Source organism: Sturnira hondurensis, unplaced genomic scaffold (genome assembly GCF_014824575.4).
Source record: "Sturnira hondurensis isolate 20B ecotype Veracruz unplaced genomic scaffold, ASM1482457v3 Scaffold0012545, whole genome shotgun sequence".
NCBI lineage: Eukaryota > Metazoa > Chordata > Mammalia > Chiroptera > Phyllostomidae > Sturnira > Sturnira hondurensis.
In genome coordinates, this window is record NW_028085176.1 from 816920 (window position 1) to 837900 (window position 20981).

At 34.7% G+C, this 20981-nt stretch overlaps 1 protein-coding gene across 3 annotated transcripts in view; it reads left to right on the forward strand.

The window, feature by feature from the left end:
- The window catches only part of DIAPH2 (diaphanous related formin 2), a 902023-nt gene that overhangs the window by 272078 nt on the left and 608964 nt on the right, over positions 1-20981 (forward strand). For all 3 annotated transcript variants that reach the window (XM_037060830.1, XM_037060831.1, XM_037060832.1), the window contains 2 exons: positions 435-746; positions 1761-1875. In XM_037060830.1, coding sequence (XP_036916725.1) covers positions 435-746; positions 1761-1875 — 427 coding nt within the window. The remainder of the gene's footprint in view (positions 1-434; positions 747-1760; positions 1876-20981) is intronic.

A 20981-nucleotide genomic window follows, 5' to 3' on the forward strand; every position in this document is an offset into this window, starting at 1 on the left:
GCCTACTTTGAAGGGGCAGAGTCGTCATTGTCCTGTGGACAGTGTTTCTTGTATCTTCCTCGGTAAATGTCTCTATTTTTTTATATTATGTAGCTGAATACCTTCTGGGAAGAACTTGTATAATACTTCTTCTTTGCATATAGTTATATTGAAAGGTGATTATTTTCATTAATTTGGGGGAATGTTTCACAAAACCTTTCAGGATGCCAAATTTCTTAGCATGAGTATTAGCAAAATTAGCCAATGTCCAGAATTTATAATGCTTACCAAAAATCTATGCAACTATTTTTCATGTACTCTTAAGCCCTTACATGTTGCTCAATTAAATAAAGTGCTTATTATCTTAAAGCACAGATATCTCCTGATAAGTTTTCTTTGCTGTAATATTTTACTACAAGCATTTAAAGCTTGTTTTTATTTTTTTAATCTTTCAGGGAAGTGGACTCTCAGGTATACCAGGAATTCCAGGCCCTCCGCCACCACCTCCATTGCCAGGTGCTGGGCCACCCCCGCCCCCACCTCCACCACCACCACCACCCGTAGGAGGTCCCCCTCCTCCTCCTCCTTTACCTGGAGTAGCTGGTGGTATACCGCCACCACCACCTTTGTTTGGAGGACCTCCTCCACCACCTCCCCTTGGAGGAGTTCCTCCCCCTCCAGGAGCACCAATTGATCTGCCTTATGGAATGAAGCAGAAAAAAATATACAGGCCTGAGACCCCCATGAAGAGAATCAATTGGTTAAAGGTAATCTTACGACTTGAGGTTTTTCGCTTTGTGTAGCTGTAGACTACCATTTGGGAAAATGACTCCTCTAAGAACATACTGTGAAATCTGACAGTATTTACATAAGAAATTGTTTTGACCAGGATAATGGTTAAATCAGTTTTAAAGTTAAGTATATGCTTAATGCTTTTTTCCATAAAAGTAAATGAGTATAAATGCTTTTAGAATGTACAATGCATTAAAAAAAAAACAGGCACAATCTACCAAACTATTGGGTCCAAACGCTGTTGGCTCAGTCATTTGTGTGTATAAGTGCAGTGGTACATTAATTTAGCAATTTAACATGCAGTGTGATGATACTTAGGTGTCACAAAGCATCATGATATCCTGGACATTGTACAGTTCTAATCTTGGTTTTCAGTGTAGTGGGTAAGAGCATAGCTCTCTGGAGCTACAGTGCCTGGGTTTACATCCCATCTTTGCTCTATACTAGCTTGTGCATCCACTTAAGCTTTCTGGGGCCTAGTTTCCTCACATTTAACGTTGATATAGTAGCTCCCACCACAAAGAATTGTTGTAAGGGTTAGATTAGATTAGTTGATATATGCAAATAAACCGTTATTATGGTTATTGCCTTCAATCTAGTCAGTAAACATGGGGACTTCATATTTCTGAATCTCAGTTTCCCCATTTTTAAAAATCCTGGATCAAGAAGAATGTATGTGAGTTGGGGAGGGACTTACCAAATTATTTTTAATGTTCATTCCAGTAGAAGATTTTTAATATCAATAAATGATTTTGAAATGTAATTTGTGATATGCTATTCCTATCATATACCTTTCTATATACTAATAGAATTCTGTGCCTTTCCCAGTGAATATTTACTTAGAAAGTGTTATTTGGATAGGTTCTAAAGTTGACTTTGTAGGTAAATGAATAAAGGAACTATCATTCAATGTTGGTGAAAGTGAATTTTTGAAAAATTGAATATTAAGTAATATTTTAGAGACTTAATGTTTGTTATTTTTGTTTCAGATTGAACCCAGAGAATTGTCTGAGAACTGTTTCTGGTTAAAGGTTAAGGAGGAGAAGTTTGAAAATCCAGATCTCTTTGCAAAATTGGCACTGAATTTTGCTACGCAGATAAAAGGTACATTTCACTTTTTTAAATATAAATTCTTTATTCTGATTTATTGAAGTCATTGTTTTACTAAAATTTCTATCACTGTATAAAAGTGTCATCCTTCCACAGTGGACAGAGTCAAACATGAGTAGATTAATTAAGTGTATTTACCTAGCAACTAACGAAGGTAGCTCTTTTCCCATTTACTTTGATTTTGCATAAATGTTATAAATCTGAAAATATAGGTTTTATTTTTATTATTTAGTATGTGTTATTCATCTATTATAAAATTATCATTTTAAAAATAATGTAACAATACTAATGGCTTAAAGGTTTCATGAAATTAGAATAGTGTGGATGCCACGGGGCTTAAATTGTCTTTCCTGTTACATTTGTCCTACTGATCAGTTTGGTTTCCTAAGAAATTTTGTAATTCCTATAAGCAGATTTTCTAGAATAGTATCAAAATCTGGTACCTAATAAGTCTATTTTACTGATTTCATAATAGAGTGCCTTGTTTATGATTAGATCTTTAGGCTTTTATGAATGTCACACATAAATTCTGTGCTGTAGAGGTAACTTCTCAGTCTTATAATGAAACATTGTGGTTTCTGAATTTTCAGTAGTTTATATTAACATTACCATTTTACTTGTTATTGCATAATTTATGGTTTAGTTAAGCATAGGATTTATTTCCGTCTGAATGAGTCTTTACAACTAAGAAATTGATGTATTCCATATTCCTATGCCCTTGCAATTAGCACGTTTATCATTCCTCACTATGTGCCCTAGCATGTGAAAATAAACATTTTGGAAGATTCAGAGACAGGGAGGGGGCCGGGGACAGAGAGGGAGATGGAGACATGGAGAAATTATTCCTTTTTAGCCTTTTTATCACATCTTGCACACTGGAGGTGTCTGTGCTCTATTTTTTTGTTCCTTGTAAATTGAAGTTCACATATGCAATGAATTCTGCAGTGATTAGATTATTCTGAAGCATTTTGACATTTAAAATTATGTCTTTTCTTTTCTTCTTCTTTGCTAAAGTAGACCTCATGTTTGGAGGGTTTCTCAAGGACTCCAGAGATTACTATGTATTCTAAACTGTATTTAAAATTGAAAATGTAAAATGTGCTTGTTTTAAGGTATTCATATCATAAAAAAGAAAAAAAGAAAAGATGCATGGGAAACATAACCCTTCAATTCCACACTTACAGCTTCTTCCCCAGAGAAAAACACTCTTACTGATTTGTCACTTTGCCAATGAGAAATAGTCTATGCCTCTAGAAGCATATGTATATTTCTCTTTTTTGTTTTTTGGTTTTTCACTTCTTGCTGTTTTCACTTTATGTCCTTGGATATTATTTCATAACAGCTTATGTTTTTGTCCTGTGTTCTTTTTATATACTTTATAGAATTCTGGGGTCTGGGCTTATTTTAATTTATTTAAACAGTTCCCTGTTAATAGATATTTATATTAGTTCAAATCCTTTGATATTTCAAGCAATGCCTCAGTAAACATGTACCTGCATATACCTTTGTGCACATGGGATCTATTTGTAGGGTAATTTCTAGTAGTGAAATTTCTACATAAAATATGCCATACCTGTATAATTTTGATAGATATTACCAAAATGATTTCCAAAGACTTTGTGTCTATTTATAGTGCCACCTGAAATTTATATGAGTTCCTACAACTTTTGCCCATTGCAGAGGTTTAAATGGCAGATCATTTATGTCATAGTTTTTACTTCTTAAATTAGGAATGAAATTAAGCAGCTTTTCTTTTGTTTATAGGCAGTTTGAATTTCTTTTTTTTCTGTGAACTTTTTCCTACAGTTCTTTGTACATTTCATATTGAGCACTTGCTTTTTTACTTATTGATGTGTTTGCATTGAGTCCCACAAGAATCATGGTTTTCATAAAATTTTAGTGTTAGTCTGGACCTTAGAAGTGAGTCTTTATTTTACCAGTGAAGAAAATGAAGTTTGAAACACAGAAGTAACTAGAAGACTCATTAGGGAATTTCTAAAAGTGGTGTGGCACAGTGTGGGGAAAGCCAGAGAAAATCGAGTTACACACATACTTGCATTCCAGCTGTGATAACTTGTAACCTCTGAGGCTGAAGCTTCTCAGCTATAAAATCAGTAGAGTAATGTTTACCTAATAGTGTTGTGAGAATTAAATAAGGTTATATATTTAAAGTGCTCAGCACGGTGCTTAGTGTAGCAGGCACTCAATAACTATTAATTCCCTTTCCCCTTTCATTTAACAGGGTATGTGTGTTTTGTTTTAGTTATTGACACTTAACACAACTGTTAATTCAGCAAGAGAGTTTCCTGCTCTTCAGAGAAGCATTTGGTGGACCCAGTCAATTACAATAGAAGCAATTCTTACTGTGACTGCTACAATCTAATCAAAGCAAAGTAAAACTGAACAGAAATCATATAAGGGCTCTCATGCACTCACTGCTTACAGCACTGTGTTTCCATTCCTGTTAACTCTGATTCTCTGGATTTTCTAGGCAGTGCTACTGCTACTTCTCTAATTTTGAATATTTGGGTACAAATCAGGTCAGGAACACCTTTCTCTGTCATCACTTTTACTAAGATTTATTCCTGAAGGGATAGTTAAAGGAATAATTAAACATCATAGCATAGTCTAGATATGTATAATATATCCAGAACACATTTTAGTGATGTCAAACTGCCATTCATTTGAATAAAACTTAATAGCAATTGATTTATCTTACTGTCATAGCTGAAGTTCTTTGTCATTTGCAAGGCTTTGATTTATGATCTGGTCCATAGGTGGGAGGATCAGTGTAAGAAATTCGCAGGAGGCTCTGGCTACATGAGGGTCCTACCTCCTGGGCATCACTTTCTTCCCTCTTCAGCAATTTGCCAGTCACTCAGCTGAGTTCAGGAAGGAGACATACGCTCATTGTTTCTTTTTTTCTTCTTATTTTCTTCTTTTATTGTTGTTCAAGCACAATTGTCTCCATTATGACCCCCTGTTCTCCCTACCCCACCCATCCCTACCTTCCACCCTCCACCCTCCATCCTACCCCCTTCGTCCTTATCCATGGTTTGTTTGTACAAGTTCCTTGATTTAATCCTTCCCCTTCTTCCACCTCTTATCCCTCTGCCCCCTCCCCTCTGGTTATTGTCACTTTGTTCTTTATGTCAGTGTCTCTGGTTGTATTTTGCTCATTTGCTTTGTTGATTAGGTTCCACTTATACGTGACATCATATGGTATTTGTATTTCACCACCTGATTTATTTCAGTTAGCATAATTCTCCCCAGTTCCATCCATGCTATCCCAAAGGGTACGAGCTCCTTTTTTCTCTGTGCTGTGTAGTATTCCATTGTGTAAATGTACCATACTTTTTTGATCTACTCATTTACTGATAGGCACTTCGGTTGCTTTCAGCACTTGGCTATTGTAAATTGTGCTGCTATGAACACTGGGGTGCATAGGTTCTTTTGGATTGGCGTTTAAGAATTTTTAGTGTATAATTCCAGCAGTGGAATTGGTGTTTCTAATACCTGTTTCCAAAGCTCTTAGACCTAGTGTCCTAAAACCTCTTAGAATTGCTTCTTACTGCAAAGGATTTGGAGAACTCACATCTCTTTTACCTAAATTCATTGTAAGAAAATGTTTAACTTTGCAGTTTAAATTTAAAAATGTTTAATTTAGTTATTTAAAGTTTCTGATTGCTAAATAGAAAGTTTTAAAATGCCCTAGTTCTGGTAGCTATAATGTTTAAATGTGCAAATATTTCATATATGGAAGTACCATTAAGGTATACTTTCTATTTGAATTGCTTATTCTCAGGGTTGTAGAGAAATTTATTTGTGATTTTCTATTATAAACCAAATTCTTTTTTAGGATAGAATGGACCTCTTATTTAATTTCTGTTTGTTGAGTCCTCAGCAAGAAGGTATTATAATAAATGGGAGGGAAAGAAAAGAATCAGACTTGTTCCTGGGTGGGGGGCCTCATCATCTAGCAAGGGGGGGAGGAGGAGGTGCACTTTATTTAATGAAGTTCTATTCAATGTCGCCATTCATATTTTTTAAAAGCCATAGCAGCACCAAGTGGAAATAATAAATTTTGTTTAAGGCAAATGGAGGTGGTATTATTTGAGTTGGACCTTGATGTTGAAGTAGATTTTCAATAGAGGAAGAAGGAAACGAGGCATTCTAGATGACGGACACTCTGAACAAAGTAATGGAGGGAGTAGGTGAAGCGGTAACTGTGTTGGAAACATAGCTTGTCGGGTTGGGATTAGGGGTGAGGGTGGTGCAGTGAACTCCACATTGAGGAAAGGGTGTTTGTTCTTTAACTCTTAAGGGCCAAATAATTTGATGATTAACTACTGAGCAGGTGTTTGACAGACTGATTGGTGACGGGAATTCACAGATACGTGACGGAGCATTGGTGGTGGATACATATCACTAGGCTAGGCAAGATATGGTGATAGCCAGACCAGTACAAGTTCTTAATCTGTAATGTCTCTTCTAGTTCCCGAATCCTGTGTTCTCATGCTGAAAATATTTAGGTTCTTCATATAAGCCATCATGATGCTGTATGACAAAGTATATCTCAAAATGATCTCTGCATTAGTGGAGAAATGTTTCTATATATATTAAAGACAACTGGAAAAGACCCTATAGGAACTTTTGAATATACATCATATATGCAACTGTTGAAATTTGTATTTGGTCTGGTTTTATTGTTTGATTTGAGGATATTTGCCAACATAGAAACATCAAGACTATAATAATGGTGTCGTTTTCTTGAAAATTTTATGGTAATTACAGGTAACATTGATATTATATAAAAATTAAAGTAATGATGGATAATGTTAACTAAACTTGAAATAATAATACAATATGTAGGTTATAACTTCTAATTCTAATTAGAATATCTAGGATTCTCTAGAGGCTTCAGAAAGAACAAAGAAAGTGTGCATGGAAGTTGTAAGCAATTACTTTTAATGTTTCTTGGAGGAAATATAAGAAGTAAACATGAAAATTGAGGTGTTATAAGTATTTCAAATACATATATGTCATTTTGCATTGCTTGAAATATTGGGCATAACTTCAAAATTATGGGGGATCTGAGTTTGAAGATATATTTATATAAAAGCACTTTTCCTCTACCATCATTTTTTAAGTTGTGTTTCTTAGTCTTAGAATCAATTGGCTGCTTATGAAGGTACCTACTTTTGTTTATTGGATTGATAATCTCCTATCTTTATTAAAGCAATGGAAAAAACAAGAGTGGAAAACTCTAATTCATCTCTGCCTTTATAATAAGGAAATTCTTGGAATTGACTTGAAAATAATAAGGTGTCAGTCTGAGAGCACACACCCACTATAACACTGTGCTAAAGTGTCCCGAGAGACTGGTGTCCTAACAAATAATTTGTCATCTTAAGGACACAATATGCATCCTTTGTAGTGCAAACTTTAGTATATAGAGAGAATAAACTAAGAAGACTTAAGAATCAAGAAGGCAGGCAACAAAAACCCTACATACCTGTGTAGAATTTTGTCATTTTGTTATTTTTGAACATAGCATAATTATCATGAATACAGTATTCTGGATACAAGTGGAATACCACTAGGTAAGAACTGTATTTACTTAAGAAGTCTACGATGGCATGGGTTCAGATAAGCCAAGGTTGGAGATAGCCACTTCACTATTCACATTGTAATTAGTGCTGACTAGAAGCTACAGCAATTTATTTTAGGCTAAGATTTTCAATGAAATTATAGAATGGGTATACTATTTAATGAAGGTGATATGTACTCATTTAAAGGCAGTTGGGGCAAATCAGTCCACGGCGAACCCTGACAAAGTCTGAGCACCAAATGAATTTTTGTGGCTTGCACTTTGGGTCATCTTAAATTTTCTTTTAATGTGCTTTCCATGAACGCATATAGATGCTTTCAGGCAAACGTTTTAACATGGAACCTTCTGCTTAGAGATCTTGCCAACTGTTACTTACAGTAGTTTCTAAGCAGTGACTACTTCAGAACAATCCCAAGCCAATACTTCATTGGTTACAATTCTAAGATGCAGAACATTTTCTTTCAAGTTTTCTGGTCCCTGAAAAGTCAGTAGAACCGAATGCATTAACTGGAAGTAGTATTTGTTTCAAAAAGGAAGTTTTACTCAAAGACAGTTATGAATAAAATAACTATTTAGGCTGTCAAACATAATCTTTCTAAGTTTCCACCCTGTAAGAAATGCTTACAGTGTCCTTCAGGCTTGCTGCATTGTCCTTAGAATCAAAAGAAACCAACAAGGAATTTAACATTTCAGTTACCTAAGAACTATTTAGTAAAGTGAAATTCCAGAAGACATACTACTATATTTCGAGAAAACACTATAACAGAGAAGCATGTGTTGAAGAAGGCAGTTTATGAATGAAACACTACAAATCTTATGTTCATGCATACGACTTAGAAAATGGTATTCTTCCAAATAGCATAGCATCACACTAACACTATATAGTTAGGGTTGAAAGCTTCTTCATACACACATCTGTCACACCTCACAGCATTATATGCCTTATATATTCTCTTTGTCACTTGATACATGCCAACCATGGTTTCTCAGACTTGTATGTTTAAGCAGACTAAAACGTTCTGCTTTATCTACTTAACTCTGTGACAAAGTTAACCAGTTGCAGGAAACGAAAAGTTTTATAATCAAGTAAAGAAACACATGAAACCTCCACAACAGGATAAAAAATGCTTCTAAGGACATGATATAATCCTAACGGGAGGATGGATTATGCCTGTAGATATTATAGAGTATGTGGGACTAGTTTGGAGCCTGGTGAAATACATTAAGATATATGGACCTAAATGATCATCAAATCTATAATAACGACTAGAAACTCAAATGTAAATTATTGGTGTTTTTCCAGTGGAATGTCATCTAATTTATGGCTTAGCACTATTGAAAGCTGTTCTACCATTACAGGTTTGAAGTCAGTGCAAATTAATATCCAAACAATAGGGGGCAGCCTGAATCAAATGGAATTTTGAAAAATTACAATGACCACATATATAAGCTTATTTTTCTATTCTGAAAAGAGTGTTATAAAACTCAATTGTTTTGCCAGCTTCTTAGAGTTTCTACCATCATAGGAAATTCAAATTAACAACAATAAATAAAATAAAATGCTTCCTTTATAGAAAAAATAAATATGGTATCCTACCAATTCTTTACTAAAGGAAGTAAAACAAAGTACATGTTGGTCTCCTGCCCCTTTGTCAAGTATTAATTGACCATGCAGACCTGGGTTTATTTCTGGGCTCTCTATTCTGTTCCATTGATCTATGTGTCCTTACTTATGCCAGTACCAGGCTGTTTTGATCAGTGTGGGCTTGGAATATAGTTTGATATCGGGTGTTGTGATTCCTCCTACTTTGTATTTTAAAACCTTATCTCATTTAGTCCCAGCCCTGGATGCTATTATTATGGTTTTATAGGAGAAGAAACTGAGGCTATGGGAGATCAAGCAGTGTCTTGTTTACATAGCTAGTCAGTGGTAAAGCTTAGTTTCCAACCCAGGTTTGTGTTTGGTCACTTACTTCCCTATATTGTAACATTGGCTTTGAATGGCTTTTATGCCCTTAGTAGTCTGTGCCTTTTGTGACGTGGTTTAACTGATTCCTTTTTAATGCTGTAGTTTGACATATGTTACGTTATCTTGTGAAATGTATAATTCTGTGATCCTGGCACTGAAGTTAGTTCTTTAGAGCTTAAACCACAGCTAGGACATTGTACCTTCATGGAAAGGAATAAGATGATTTCTTTGTATGACTACGATTTTGCGAGGCATTTTCTGCATAGTATCTATTAACTATAAAACATTACTATATGACTTGCCATCTGTCTCTTCTAATAATGAATGAAGTAATGTGGTCTTCATGTCATTAGGCATTTGGTAATGATTTGTTTTTAAGTATATTTTATTGATTATGCTATTACAGTTGTCCCATTTTTTTCTTCTCTTTATCCCCCTCTGCCTGGTACCCCCATTTCCTCCAGCATTACCTAGCTTAGTTCATGTCCATGGGTCATATACATGAGTTCTTTGGCTTCTCTATTTCATATGCTATTCTTAACTTCCCCTGTCTATTTTGTACCTATCATTTATGCTTCTTCCATACGTCTTTTCCCCCATTCTCCCCCTCCCCCTCTCTGCTGATACCCTCCATGGGATCTCCATTTCTGTGATTCTGTTCCTGTTCTAGTGGTTTGCTTAAGTTATTTTTTGTTGTTGTTTTTTTTAGGTTGAGTTGTTGATAGTTGTGAGTTTGTTGTCATTTACTGTTCATAATTTTGATCATCTTCTTTTTCTTAGATAAGTCCCTTTAACATTTTATGTAATAAAGGCTTAATGATGATGAACTCCTTGAATTTGTCCTTATTGGCGAAGCACTTTACCTGCCCTTCCATTCTAAGTGAAAGCTTTGCTGGATAGAGTTATCTTGGATGGAGGTCCTTGGCTTGCATGACTTGGAATACTTCTTTCCAGCCCCTTCTTGCCTGTACGGTCTCTTTTGAGAAATGAACTGATAGTCTTATGGGAGCTCCTTTGTAGGTAATTCCGATAAGGATTGATTAATGTATATGGAATTTGTAAAGTAATGAAATCAAACTTGCATGGGGCTTCTTTGAGGTTAGCTTCACAACATTATAGACACCTTATATTAATGACATTTTTTTTAGCTTTGAGTTACTCAGCTCCCCTGTTTCAGTAGTTTAGACACAATAACAGGTGTTCACTTGATGGCACTTAGAATTCATACAGATACTCATTTACATTTAGAATTACTGTTCTAGCTAAATTAGTTTTATTTTGTTAAATAGAAATTATTTACATTGAAATCCAGTGGAGATTTTTTACATAGCTGTATAAAACTACAAAGACGTATGCTTTATTCCAACTCCATACTAATGGCAGTTAAACCAGTTCTAAGTAGTAAGAATAAGAGGTTTCTCTGATTTGTTTAAGAAATATACTCAATTTAGAGAAGTTTAAATCTGGTACCTTTTTGTGGCATTGTATATAAGTAATTCCTTTAATCAATTAGTCCTTCTTGATGAGAGTACATTTAATTCTTTCTTTTTAATAGGTTATTCAGTAGTGTCTGGTTATTAGTTAGCTTTCCTTAATCTTAAACTATGTTTTTGATATTATTATTTTCATTATTATAATTTTTATTTGTACTGTTATTTTTGTTTTGCTTTTTTATTATTTTTCCAGTTTTATCATGAGGTAACTGACATAAAGTTATATAAGTTTAGAGTGTATAACATTAATATTATATATTGACTACCACAGTAAATTTAGTGGACATCCCTTACCTCATGTAGTTATAATATTTTTTCCTTCTGATGGGAACTTTTAAGGTTTACTCTCTTCACAGCTTTCAAATATATACTGCAGTATTGTTAACTATAGTCGTCACACTGTACCTGGTATTACCAGAACTTATTTATCTTATAAATTGAAGTTTGTACCTTTTGACCACTTTCAACCAGTTCCCCTACCCTGAATTCCCTCACCTCTGGCAACTACAAATCTCTCTGTTTCTATGATGATATGTTTATTTTAAATCAGTGTTTAACCGCTGGCAAGGTAGGTGTGCCAGATGAGTGATATAAATCTTATTAGGTGCCCCGATGATACTACATGGGAGATGACCCAAGAAATTAAAAATATAACCTTCTCAGTCGGGGCACATGCCTGGGTTGCAGGCCAGTTCCCTGCAGGCCAAATACCAGCAGGGGATGCCCGAGGGGCAACCATACATTGATGTTTCTCTCCCTCTCTCCTTCCCTTCCCCTCTAAAGATAAATAAATAAAATCTTAAAAAAAATATAACCTAAAATATAAGTTCCATTTTAATACATGCTTCTAGGAATATATTTGCACTTGAAAACAGGTTCATATTTTTGTCTATGACCATTATGTCGAAAGAATTTTAACTTTTAATTTTATTGTTGTTGATAATGCTATGTATACCAATATAACATATTGCCTTTAAGTCAACCAGCTTAAAAGAGTACACGTTTATTTTCTCATAGTTCGAGGAATCTTGGCAGAGCTCAGGTGAGTCCTCTACCTCAAAGTTCCTCACAAGGCCGCATATAACGTGTTATTAAGGTTGTGGTCTCACCTGAAGGTTTAAAGGGGGAATTACTTGTTTTTATGCTCATCTAGATGATTTCCAACAACATTCCGTTTCTCCAGCGCTATTGGACTGAGGGCCTCCTGTCTGTGCTCGCTGCTGCCCAGAGGCTGCCCTCAGTTCCTTGCTTAATGGACCTCTCAATAGCGTAGCTCACAAAAGGCCAGTTGCTTCATTAGAGCATGCATGCCAAGGAGTGAAGACAGAATGAAAGCAAAAAGGAAGTTACGGTCCTTTGTAGCCTAATTTTATCATTAGAAGCAAGTAACTAGGTCCAGTGCTCATGTACATGTAGGGAGGGATTTCTCAAGGGCATGAAAAGCACGGAGCATTTGTGAGCCATTTCAGAAGCCACCTACCACCTGGATGTGGACAAGTCAAGTGCTGTGAGATCTCCCTCTCTCTCTGTGATGACCTCACCAGAATCCTAACCGGTCTCTCTGCCTTTAGTCATTTTTTTCTGGTGATCAATGTTCTACAACGTAGCCTAAATTATCTTTTTAGACTGTAAATTGTCATGGTACTCCCATGCTTGGAACATTTCACTGACTCCCCATTGTCTTCAAGGGGACATATAAACTCCTCGTGGGTATCAAGGTCATTTGCCTCTTGATCCTCCCTCCCAGAATGATCCTTAGAGTAAACTCTTTCATTCTTGGAACAGAGACACTTATCATACGTTGCAACTTCTGTCTGGCTACACCTTCACCAGTTCTTCATTTAGATTCACTTTAGATGTTACTTGCATCGGAATGTAGTCTTCACAATGTATTATAATTGTCGTTATTCATTCGTGTCCCCATCAGAAACTGAACTTCTTTTAAGCAGGAAGAGGTATTTTCAGTTTGTTTATTATCGTTTACCAGCATGTACCACAGCTTCTAGCAAATATAAGTATTCAGTAAACACAAAAATTAATTACTGTTATGTATACTTACTTTCATACTACTAAGACAAATAAAGTATGGGTGCTAACCTAGAATTTGGGCACATAGTAGGAAATGTGTGTTTAATAATTTATTTAGTTATTATGTGTATATATACACACATACATATATATATATATGTATGCACATATATACACACACATGAGATAATCTGTTTTTTAATATAGAGTTTAAGTACCTTATAATAGCTATAAGTACCTACATAGTTATCAGTACTTTAAAACTGATGAAATACCAGAAATCCAGAAAACACATAGTTGAGTATAACTCCTGTGGTTTGTTAAATTTAATTTGCCCATTTAAGTTGCTGTGATTTAGTAACTCTCTTCATTCACTTCCTTTGCTAATGTATGGAGATTATATATATATATATATATATATATATATATATATATATATATTCATTCTACCACCAATTCTGTTAAAATTTTCAAACGTGAAAGCTAGAATTTTTTTTCAATAGTGGTCTCTGGTTCATTTAGTCAATAAAGTTTTAAAAATTATGGCTGGTCCACTTACATAAATAGAAATTTAGCATGCCAAAGTAAATGTCTATTTCCTGATTTATTGTTTGACCCTTAAGGAAACCAGTTAATGTCTTATCATTTCTATTGAAACACCTATAAAATAGAATAATGATCAGTAAATAGAAAACCATCATTAGGAGTTTTACGAAAATGAAGATAAATATATATCACAGACTCATAAGAACACTGATCATTTTAACAATTACAAATATTAGTATTTGTTGTCCACTTACTATATACTAGTTACTTTTTAAAGTATTTCACATCTTTTGTACATGAATTGTTTCATTTAATTTCTAAAATCTATTCTATGCTGTAGTTTCTAGTATTACAGCTGTTTTGTGAAAAAGCAAAGTAGCGCCGCAAATCAGGCTCAAGCAGGATGGTCGCGCAGCCCATCACCGGCTGTGATTACTGTGTGAGCAAAGACATGGCAATAGGGCATGTTGGAACAAGCCTGAATTTATAGCCCGTGCTTTTGACAGAACTGAGCCAACAAGTTTGCCCACTAAGTAATGGTTTATGGTGTGTTGAAAGTCACATCTTCCAATATAAAACCAGTCTCAAAAGAGTAAAAGTACATTGCGGTTGCTAGCAACCCTCGGCTGAGCTCTCCGTGTTTGTGTGGTCTGCCCCGATGTTAACACTAGTCTGACTTCTCCCTACCTCCCCAGCATCGTTTCTTCATGCTCTTTGCCATGCGTGGATAGTGGCTTTAGGATTATCCTTTTAATTTAAATTAATTTCATGGGAGCTGTAACAAACTATGTGTTGCATTCGAATGGCAAATGTAACTGTTGTGAGGTATCAGTATTCCTGCCTGTGGATGGATTCCTGAGAGTTGACTCTGTCTGGCCCCATGTGGTAAGAATAGACTGATAACATGGTCCTGGCAATGCGTGAGAAATGTGGTTTTCCTAGCATGTAATTGTTTTTAATACAAGGCAACAAAAATGACTACTCTTTCACATGTGATGCTATTAGGATATTTGTCCTTTTCTATGAAAAGAGAATCTGTTGTGATTAGGTAACTTTCGTGCCATTAATAGTAGTAATAAAGATGCCATCACTCCTCCCCTGTTACTTCCTGTTTGTTCTTTACTACCAATCAGATCACATTCTTGTTAATTATTGGCACTTCTATTGAGAAAACATGCTTTGGTATTTTAATATTTAATATTAAAGTATTTTAATAACTTTAAGTATTTTAATAACTTAAAAGTTAAGTATTTTAATAACTTAAAAGTTAAGTATTTTAATAACTAAGAATTTGAGTATTTTAATAACTTAGTGTATTGTCAAATGCTAATATATATAACTTCATGAGAGATCAGAATATGGTTACAGAATCCTTGTTTATAGACCTTCATTTTATTAATAATAGTATTACTTGACATTATACAGTTTCTTAATCGATTTCAGGCCATAAACTGAACCCATATGAAGGTAAAATCATAGGAAATTAATTTCTTCGATTTGAAACAGGATTTGGGGACAAAAGTGTAACTGTCTTTGAGTATTTCAGACTAAGGCACCATTTATCCAAGGAATTCCTTTAGAATATACAATCTCTTAAACACTTAGAATTTTTTACCTTTTCCTGAGGTGAGTTCTAATCAGCTATATATATTTTTTCATGTTCACTTATATAAAAACTATGAAAGCAATGAGATTTTTCATATTTTTTCTTTGAAGTTTATTTGCCCTAATATTGTTTGTCATCCTCTAAATTATTTAATATTTAAGATTTTTTATAAAGTGATTTTTATATTTAGTATTTTAAATTTAATATTAAATTTATTATTTGTTACATGTCACACATTGTTCTGAGCTTTTTACATATAATACATCATTTAATAAATTTTCTTGAAAGAAAACTTATCAGCTAATGTCATTAACACCAGTTTGAAACCTTAGGTAACTGGATCACAGGGAGATTAAGTGACTTGCCGGAAGGTCACAAGGGCAGTAGATAGCAAAGCTGAGTTTAACCCATTGCTTTTATTTACTGCATAAATAGCCAGGTTCCAGTTCATTTACATGATGCCAATTACATAGTTGGTAATCTACACGTCTTTTACTATTTAGGAACTATATATCATAGAAACCACCGTCTTATTCCACCAGCCTGCAGCCTGCTCAGGCAGGCACATCTGGGGTTTATCTGGAAACCAGAATGGGTGTGATAGCAGGGAAGGAAATTAGTGTGGTTCAGTGATATACACTGCCTGGGGGAGAACTTCCAGACCATCCTCCTTTCTGTCTGAGTTGCTTCTGAGTCTGAACAGTATTACTCATTCTTGGCATCTAAATGTACTTATTTTAGAATCAAATCTTGAAGGTGACACTTGCAATTTGGGAAAGATATGAAAAACTCTAACAGAAGTTGATGTTGTTTTAATCCCTCCAGTTGTGTATTAGTTTTTAACAACAAGTCTTTCCTATTGAAACTGCTGTTGGAAGTGTTTCAGAATTCCCTTATAAGGAAATGCTACAAGTTGTTTTGCAAGTTTACTTCACTATTATAGTAAAAGCTGAGGGTTGTGAGCTCATTCAGCATGTCTTGCTTTTTGTATCTTGCTTTATCCCCTAGCATCCACCCTCACTAAAAGGAGGGACCATATGAAGTTAGATTCGGTCAGGTTCTTCTATCTTCTTGGAGGCCTCCATTTCATGTGACTCCTAGAAATGCAGTAATCTAAGCACCTAAATTACTCTTCCCACCTGTAATGCAAATATTAATGCTTTTTTAGTTGTGTGGGGTTTTGAGATCCAAGGCCATTTCCAAATGTCTGCTAGGAGGTGACTGTGTATAGCAGTTGCAAGCACAACAGCATGCTTCTTTGACTGAAAAGAATCAATGTGTCACCCTGTCAACATACATTTTTATACTATTTCAAATACATTGCTTCTAAAAAGTTGCTGAAAACATGTAAATCATTTAAAAGGTTGTGGGAAGCTTAATTTTCTAACAATTGTTATCAAACTACTTATTAAGTAGAAATCATGCTATTTTTTTATTTTTTTGATTCAGAAGCACTTGATCATTTATAAGAATCATTCCATTTAATGTCCATCAGTACTAGCTCACTAAAAAGTTTGGTATCCATAGGCCTTTATTGAAATTTTCTGCACTTTCATTTTGAATTAAGGTCCGATAAGAAGGTTTGCATGAAGTGTTTTCTTTTTTTTAGATTTTATTTATTTATCTTTAGAGGGGAAGGGAAGGAGAGAGGGAGAGAAATATCAATGCATGGTTGCCTCTTGTGAGTCCCCTGCTGGGAACTGGCCTGCAACCCAGACCTGTGCCCTGACTGGGAATCATGTGGTTTGCAGGCCCGCGCTCAATCCACTGAGCTATACCAGCCAGGGTTGAAGTGTTTTCAATTCAAATCATCAAAAGGAGTTATATAGGTGGGCTTTGATACTTGGTGATATTAAAAATGTATGCATTTGAAATATATTAATCATTACACATTATGAATAATTAAATCTATTATAATTACCCCGAATGAGGTTACTTTGAGTATTTCTGAATGCATTTTAGCCTGAACACTGCCATTGAGGACATTTACCTTGGAACCATGTAGAAAACAACAGAGTTGCTAGGACGGTGGAGTTTGTGGAATGGCTGCTTATGGAACGTCAGTATTTTACTTATCATATTAAAATTCTTTATTATGATGTTTGAGGAGGAAATGAAAATATTCCCTGCTTTATTGTTTATGTATTTGTAGCTGCAGAATAGAAATATAAAACTTTACAAATGGATCTTTTAATAATGCCTTTGCTCTAAAGATGCATGCCCTGAAATTTATAGAATGTAAGCAACCTGTGAGCTTTACCATGTCGATGTAGGCAACTGGGGCATATGTAATATTAGATACTTCTTCAATAGTCAAAATAGACAATATTAGATGCACTAATAACTTTTAGTGAATACATCAGCTACAAGTTAAGTAAACTAAGTTAAGAATTTGCTGGTGTGGACAATACCTTTCTCAAGAGATGTTCAATACTAATTGCCATTACTAAGTAGTGATTGAAGACTGTTTTTCAGACCAAGTGTTAATGAAAGGGAAGATAATTTTTAATAAACCTTGCAGATAGTGTCATGAATTTAAATTTCATATACCCGAACTTTGTAGAGTAGTCTTCCTTTTTCTGACTTCCCTCAGCCCCTCCTTTCTCTCCGTGGACCCAGATACCTGCATCATCGATGCAGTGTCACATTCACATTTCACTGATTTTGGATAATCTGATGCTTGGGTCTTGAGAGCTACATTTCCATGTGAAAATATGAGTAAATAATGATGGCCCACTTAGAAACTAATTTACTGCAGAACTGTCATAATGGCAATCCTTCCAAACTGCCATTGAGGCTGTCCTCCTCGTCTCATTTGCTGTTTCAACAAACATGTATTGAAATTCTATCATATACTATCCAGTACTGGTTTCCACAGATCAGATTGCTTATTGCTCCATTAGGCCTGAGACTCACTGAATGAGTAAGTGTGAATTCTCTGTGATGGAAAGGGATTTATATTGTTTTACACTCACGGCATCCCTGTATTTCTGTTCTTTAGGTCCTGCTTGCTTACTCAGACTCAAGATAATTATTTCTTCTACTACCTTTGAGAATTTTCTAGTTTCCCAATTTTGTTGTTGTTATTTAGATATGCTTACACTGTTGTGTATTAAATGAACCACTGTATGCATAGCTATTCTCTTACTTCAGCCGTATTTTTATCCGAGTCTTCTTATTTCTCCCTGTAACTCAGTGTGATAAAAAATGTTCCAGTGGACTTTGGGGTCGACCAGTATTTTGAAGTTTGGGAACAGGAGTGGAGAAGACAGCAATTAGATTATCCAGTAAAAGGAAAACTAGAATTTTGATAAAGACTGTTTCGGGTATTGTAATATGCTTGCCATTTCACTGGGCATTTGGTTTACAGAATTAGTAATGTTTTGAATGAACTACTTATATTTTCCCAGAAATATATTTGTCTATTTTCAAGAAGTATGTAATAAACGATCTAGAAACTGAGTCCCCTAATAGTAATAAGTAGATTTATTTTCCCTACATTTTTATATTTACAAATGTGTATGTTAAGTACCTACTTTATGCTAGATGCTAGTCTAGGCCTTGAGTGTGGGGATATTATGACTGTAATCAAGGCAGATGTGATCTTAATTCTCTTATAACTTCTCTTAGTCTAATGGAAAAGATATAGTAACATGTCATGAAATGAATATGAATTTTAGATACCATTAAATATTCTAAAGAAGATAAAATACAATAATATAATAGAGAATTATTTAGGTGGAAGAGTAAGTGTGATGGTTATGGGAAGTAATTTTAAAAGCACATGAATTGGGGAATTTCAAACACATTATCTTCAGAAAGCAGAGACCAACAACATAGCTTTAATGGGTTGAGTGCAGTGGATAAGAAAAACACAAGAAAATCAGGAATCACTTGTAGTTTGGGGGCTTGAACAAACAAAATACTGTCCAATAAATATCCTGTTTTGGTCATTGAATCAGAAAAGGCTGAGGGCAAGAGTGTTGACAGAAAAAAATGGTCAGAGGATTAGAACAATGTGATAATCAAGATCAAACCATCTTTGCATGTACTATACTCGTATTTCCAAAGATGGGAAGTACAGTGCAACTTAAACTAGTTCATTGTTGATGCAGGGAAGTAATATGTATTGCTTTAGCATTAACTATTGCTTCAAGTCTAAGGGTTTTATCTTTTGATTTAATTGTAAAGAAAATTTTTACTTTTTTCTCTGTGTTTAACTCTTTAGTGGAAATGAACATAGCACCTCATTTAACCAAAGTGTTCCTTCTGATTTGCTCCAGGCTGACGTCACACTGTGTACTAGGTATGAATTAGTTATGAAGTGACCAGTTTTGTTCTGGTGAAGAGAGAATTTTATTTTCATTCAGACTAAATATGTGATTTAAGAAAGATTTTTACATTCTTTGTGTGCCTGAGGGGCACTGAAAGTGTACTGATAAAACTCCATCAAGTTCAGAAAGAAATGTAGGTCATTCCCTTTGAACTCTCTACTAAATTGCTTGAAACACCATATTCCAAAGTCCTCTTTCCAGATAGAAATAATATCCTCTGCCCAGGAAATTGTTAAGGGTTATTCATTATCTTCTTTCAAGAGTTCAGAGGAAATTTAGCATTTATTAATTATTGGGAAATTGCCAAAATGGATTATACATATGTGACAAAGGTATTCGTGTAAACTTTGAAGTATATTTTTATTATGGCTGCATGATTATTTGTGATAGATATCAAAGGGCATTCTCACTCATTTACTGGTGTTCCATGTCTATCCAGCCTTTTCTCTGATAACTTAATTCTAAGAAATGAGTGGAATTAATAAAGCAACTATGATTGTTGATCATTTCCTTATCCTTTATATCCCAGAAAACTAAGCACCAAATCTGAATCCTCAGTGGGTTAGTTGACATTTCTAAATTTATAAATGACCATTTATAAATGACCATGGTACATCTTCAGTTGTACTGTATTATTTCATTTCAATTTTGCATAAAGGTATTTTAGCACCAGTGTAATAACTTTATTTCTGGAAGCATTGGAGATTTACATTCAAGAAGATAATGCAACTTCTCTGGATGAAAATTTTTCAAGCAGCATTGTAGTGCATGTGGAAAGTATTATTGCAATTTAGATATGCTAACTTGCATCTAAGATAGCTTAGTTCATTTCATTAGTGAACTCCCAAAAAGTTATTTTGGATGGTCTCTGAAAAATATAAGAAAATTTCAAACCAACTCTGTTGAGTAACTTGTCTCCATTCTATTTCCAATTTTTCTACATCAACTGCCACTTTTAATTTATAATATATAACATGAATCACAATTACAGGAGTTTTTTTCTTTTAGAAATGATGTCATAGTGGAGATTTTAAAACATGTATAGTCATGCTTGTGCATATGTATATGGAAGAGTTACATGTTTTATCTTCTTATGTTGATACAAACACATCCTTCAATCTATAAAACTTGTTTACATTTCTACATAAAATCTCAGTTGATCATGTATATCTTAGACTAAAGTGGATTCTGATCTGCTCAGTAATTCTTTCCTCAAGCTGAGACTACCACAGTGGAAACACCAAGCTCTCAATGTAGGAAAGGTAGAATGCTAAGCAGTAGAAAGAGTGAATAGTGCTAGTCTTAGGGGACCCCAGTATTTCCATTTGTATATTCTCAAAAAGCTCCTGTGAGGGGTATGGTACTCTCACTGTGAGGGATGGAGTTTCAGGGCTTCTGTTACAGTTGTTCATTGCTCAATGGTGCCCAGCTGAGTGTCCCACTAGGGGCTCTAATTTGATAGAGTCTTTTTTGACAAACTGTCTGTCTCTAATTTGTACAGCTGTTTCATAGC